Raw genomic sequence first — 5,173 nt, forward strand, 5'->3', positions numbered from 1 at the left:
ATGACATTCTCCTATCTTATTCTTCTTGTAAACTTGTCATTTCTAGTGCCTTTATTTGGTCTTCATGCTCTTCATTTGTCATATCCTCTAGATTGTTTTGTTGATTTTCTCTTTGTTGTGCATTTTCTTCTATTCTTTATTGCACCTTTCTTTCTCTATATGTTCTTTGATGTTGTATATGACGTTCTCTTCTCTCTTCTTCTTCTTGTACACTTGTCACTATTCTTGGTTGTGCATTTTCTTCTATTCTTTATTGCGTCTTTCTTTGTCGATGTGCTCTTTGATATTATCTTTTATGTTCTCTTCTCTCTTCTTCTTGCGCAATTGTCATTTTTGGTGATTTTCTATATCGACTTGTGCTGACTCGTTCTTCATGTTCTTTAATTGTCACTGGTTGTGACTTTTTTTGTTCATATATTCCTTGATATTCTCTTTGATATGCTTGATTATTTTCTCTTTGTTCTTCATTTTTCTTTTTTCTTCTATCTTCTCTTTGTTCATCATACATTTCTTCCAAATTTTCCATTTTTCGTTGTTGTTGTTGCCTAACACGTTCATGTGCCTACGTTCTTATATCATCAACATGCACATTATCCATCTCGTTTTTATGAGAGGATATGGAAAAGTCAATTACTATAACATAGAAATCAATGCATTGTCACAAATAATTATTTTTTTAATATCCACTAAAATCAATGCTTAAATCCATGCATTTAATTTAGAAACAACATAATGCTGAAATTAATACATTTAATTAAGATGATAAATATTTCTAAACGATTTAGAAAACAACAATACCATGGGCCAATACTGAGAAGAGAAAGATAAAGAGAGGGAGGAAGAGAAGGAGAGGAGGGAAGACAATCATAATACGATGGGCTAATACCCTGGGCCATCTATGCTTTTGATTATGATGTTATGGATCTAGGCTTTTAGTTATTATGTTACAATACCATGGCTTACCAATACCACATGCCCAAAAACCATAAACCATAACTTCCTTTAAATCAATTCATTTATTTTAGATGTTAAATATTTTTAAAAGATTTATAAATCATCATAATGTTGAAATCAATGCATTTAATTTAAATGTTGAGTGATCGATGCTGCCCCTGTTAGGGTTTCTGGACAAAAATCCCACCGCTCCTTCCCTCAGCGTCCTCGGCCTCTCTGACCTGCGACGCTGCTGATCTCCTCACCATGGTCAAGCCGTTCGGAGGGGTGGGCTCTGCCCCCCCTCCCTCATCAGATCGCTCTCCTAACAAGTCAGAGAATGCAGAAATGCCAGTCGATCACGGCCCTGACCCAACTAATGGCCCTCATTCAGATCCTGATAACAACAACAATGGAAAAGCTGCTGCAGGTCAGACGACAGCCCCAGACAAAGGAATAGACTAGAATACACTGACGTCACGGCCAAAAGCATTCTATGCAACATGCATTCCTAAATCTGCAGAGCGAATAAAAATAGATCTTCCCAGTGATCGAATCAATGCCCAGATCCAATACATGAGTGATCATGCACTCATAGGCAAGTTCCTCGAATTTTGGCCAACTAAAAAAGCCTTGCATGGCTGGATAGCCTCCAAATGGAAACCTAAGGGTCAAGTCTCTCTGCAGCTAGGACCCAAAGGTTTTTCATTGCTATCTTCACCTGCCTCGAAGATAAAACTCATATATTCGAAGGAGGGTCATATTTCTTCAACTCTGCAGGCCTATATCTTCGGGAATGGAAATCAAGGTTCAATCCAGACAAAGAGGACTTCTCCTGGGCTCCGGTATGGATACGCCTGTATTCTCTTCCAGTGGAATATTGGAATGAGGAAACATTAAAGGACATTGGAAACAACCTAGGAGCCTTCATCAAAGTAGCTGAGGAAACCAAATACCGTAGATACACCTCCTATGCAAGGATCTGCGTTCACATGCATCTCGCCAAAGAACTCACGGATTCGGTAAGTTTATTTCATGATGATTATGAATGGGTACAAACTATAGACTATGAGCACATACCTTTTCGTTGCAGAAGATGCCACGAGCATGGCCATCTTTTTAGGGATTTCCCTATGAATCTTCAATCGAAAGCATCAGCATCAGAGACAAGTAAAGACGCTGAAGGATTCACGAGAGTTCCTAGCCGTAGAAAGCATACCAAGAAACATGCAGTAGCTCCAGAAAATCCCAAGAAACCTGAAACTCGCAATAGCTTTGGAATCTTGTCTTCTCCAATCTTCACGGAGGATCATACTCTCTTCCCATCTTCAGATCCCTCCCCCTCCACCTCTGTGGCCCCCCCCCCCCCACATCCTTCCGCCACGCCTTCTAAGTCCACTCATATCAGCACTCCTGCCTCAACCTCTACTGACAAAATTTTCGCCTCAGAAATAGCCATACAATCTTCAGCCATGGAGGTGGACGCTTCTTTAGCCCACGACAGCAATAAAAGGATAGATGAGGAGGAACAGGACAAACTATCACTCATGGAAGAAGAACCAGAAGGTGAAGATCTAACAGGTCTGGACCTACTCAAATTGGAAGCAGCGTGTCTACAGAAAGATTTCAGTGAAATTCCCCCAAAGGAGATTGAAAGACTTGAAGGAGTTCTGATCAAAGCACAACAAAATAAATATCTCGGCATTCAAGCAGGTAGCCCTTGGGATGGTAAAAAAATTTTGAAAGACATGAAAAAATGAGGGCGCAAAACGGATTTGCAAAGGACTATCATTATTGGAGAAATGCTGGTGGATTCTGGAGAATTCCCCAAGCTGACCAAGTTCTATAAAGCTCTTCCCCATGGTTCCTCATGAAGTTAATCTCATGGAATGTGCGAGGGCTTAACAACCTTGCAAAACATAGAATGCTAAAAAAAATGATTCAGCAAGAAAGGCCCTCACTAGTCTTTCTACAAGAAACCAAAGGTAATAGCACCGCTCTGGAGAAAATTCTAAACAAAGTTTGGACAGGTTGTCGCTCAGTCTCTGTGGATGCATCAGGTGCTTCTAGAGGACTGGCAATCCTATGGAACCCTCAAATCCTCTCCCTTCAAGATTTCCATGCCTCTCACTTTTTCATTTCTGCTACCTTCCACCTCATAGGTACAAGCATCCATGGTCTTCTCACCAATGTGTATTTTCCTCAAGATCTTCAAAAAAAGCTGGATTTGCTGAACTCTCTTATAGCTCTCAGCGCCGGCAGAAGCCATCCTCTATGGATAAGTGGCGGAGACTACAACATTATTACGACGCTGGAGGAAAAATCCGGAGGCCGAGCAAGACTGGAAGGAGACAGCATTGGCTTTAAAGACTTCATATCAAGCAATCAGCTCATGGATCTTCAGACCTCAAACCGTATGTTTACCTGGACCAACAAACGAAGAGGAACTCAGCACATAGCCTCCAGACTTGATCGTTTCCTCCTATCGAATAATGCCATCCATCTAGGCGGAGACTTCCGTGCTTCTATTCTGCCTCAAGCAGGATCAGATCATTGGCCTATAATGCTTAAGTGGACGCGTCCAGAGTAAAAAAGCAACAGACCATTCCGCTTCGAATCCTTCTGGTTCTCCCATCCAAACTTCCAAGATGTGGTAATAGCTGCCTAGAAATCCTTCACTCCCCCTACAGGAGCCAAGATGTTTCAATTTCAACAAAAGTTAAAACATCTCAAGCAAGTGCTGAAAACCTGGAATCGCACTCAGTTTGGCAACATATTCGATCAAAGAAAAGCGTTGGAGCAGCAAATGAATACGCTACAACAGTGTATCATTTCAGAGGGTCAAAAGGACGAATATGCACAACAAGAACAGATTCTCCTAAATCAGATTGAAACTCGCAGGCAGCATGAAGAGACTCTCTGGCAACAAAAATCTAGGATCAGATGGCTCAGGGACGGGGAGAAAAATACTAAGTTCTTTCACAGGTCAACCATTCAAAGGAGAATGCACAATAACATCGCCTTCATCAACAATCAACAAGGGGAACGCCTGGAGAGGCATGAAGACATAGTACAAGAATTCCAAGAACACTTCCAGGACACTCTTAGAGAACCGTCGGGCAGCATAAATCAGGCCATACAAAATATAGTGTAGCACATTCCTAAAATCATTAATGAGGATCACAACAACAGACTTCTCCAGCCTATCTCTCTGCGGGAGGTGGAGGAGGCAATGGCCCAACTCAAGGATGGTAAGGCACCCGGTCCTGATGGATTCACAGCCAACTTCTTTCATGCTTTCTGGGAGCTCATTAAAAAAGAGGTTTGGGAGCTAGTGGATGAATCTCGGTCAATGCATTGGGTGCTCCCCTCCCTAAACACGACCTTCATAGCACTCGTTGCCAAAATGGAAGAATCCAAGACTCCTGACAAATATAGACCAATTTCATTATGTAATGTCATCTATAAGCTTATATCTAAAGTAGTGGCGAACAAACTCAAACCTCTTCTCCCTCTTCTTATCTCGCCAGAGCAGACAGGATATGTAGAAGGGCGCTAGATTCTGGATGGCATCATTCTCTCCCACGAAGTAATCCACTCACTCAAGATATTGAAAAAACCAGGTATGATTCTCAAGCTAGATCTCTCCAAAGCTTTCGATAAACTCAGCTGGACTTATATCAAACACATCTTGTTAGCATTCGGCTTCAATGCTACCTGGACTCGCTGGATAATGAATCTCATCTCCTCCCCCTGCTTCTCCATCCTTCTCAATGGATCCCCCTCCCCTCCTTTTCAACCTTCTCGGGGTATTCGTCAAGGAGATCCTCTTTCCCCCTTCATTTTTGTTCTCATGGCTGAGTGGCTAAGCCGCCTTCTTCATTCTGCTTCTTCTTCACATTCCTTAAAGGGCATTACATTGCATGGCCAGTCCCCTATCACTCACCAACAATTTGTGGACGATAATATGCTTTTTGGTCACCCATCAGTTCAAGAAGCCTCTGCCTTCAAATTCCTGCTCAATCTTTTTTCAGAAGCCTCTGGCACGACCATTAATGCCTCCAAATCCCAGCTCTTTTTCTTCCACACTCCTGTTCTCACTCAGAGGAACATTGCCAGGATTCTGGGTTTCTCAATACCAAGCTTCCGTCGAAATATCTAGGAGCTCCCCTATTTGACTCGACTATCAAACATGCCTCTTGGAGGACCCTCCTTGACAACTTAGAAACTAGGCTCTCTT

General features: G+C 42.2%; 1 protein-coding gene across 1 annotated transcript; it reads left to right on the forward strand.

Moving 5' to 3' along the window:
• The first annotated feature begins 2,869 nt into the window (after window positions 1-2,869).
• On the forward strand, window positions 2,870-3,523 carry LOC149147527 (uncharacterized). The gene has a single exon (XM_089441863.1). It carries the CDS (start codon window positions 2,870-2,872, stop codon window positions 3,521-3,523), a length of 654 nt encoding a protein of 217 aa, XP_089297989.1.
• Window positions 3,524-5,173: the final 1,650 nt, after the last annotated feature.

Source organism: Pinus tabuliformis, chromosome 9 (assembly GCF_031772625.1).
Source record: "Pinus tabuliformis cultivar Carrire ecotype Pingquan chromosome 9, CPIR1, whole genome shotgun sequence".
In the NCBI taxonomy this organism is placed as follows: Eukaryota; Viridiplantae; Streptophyta; class Pinopsida; order Pinales; family Pinaceae; genus Pinus; species Pinus tabuliformis.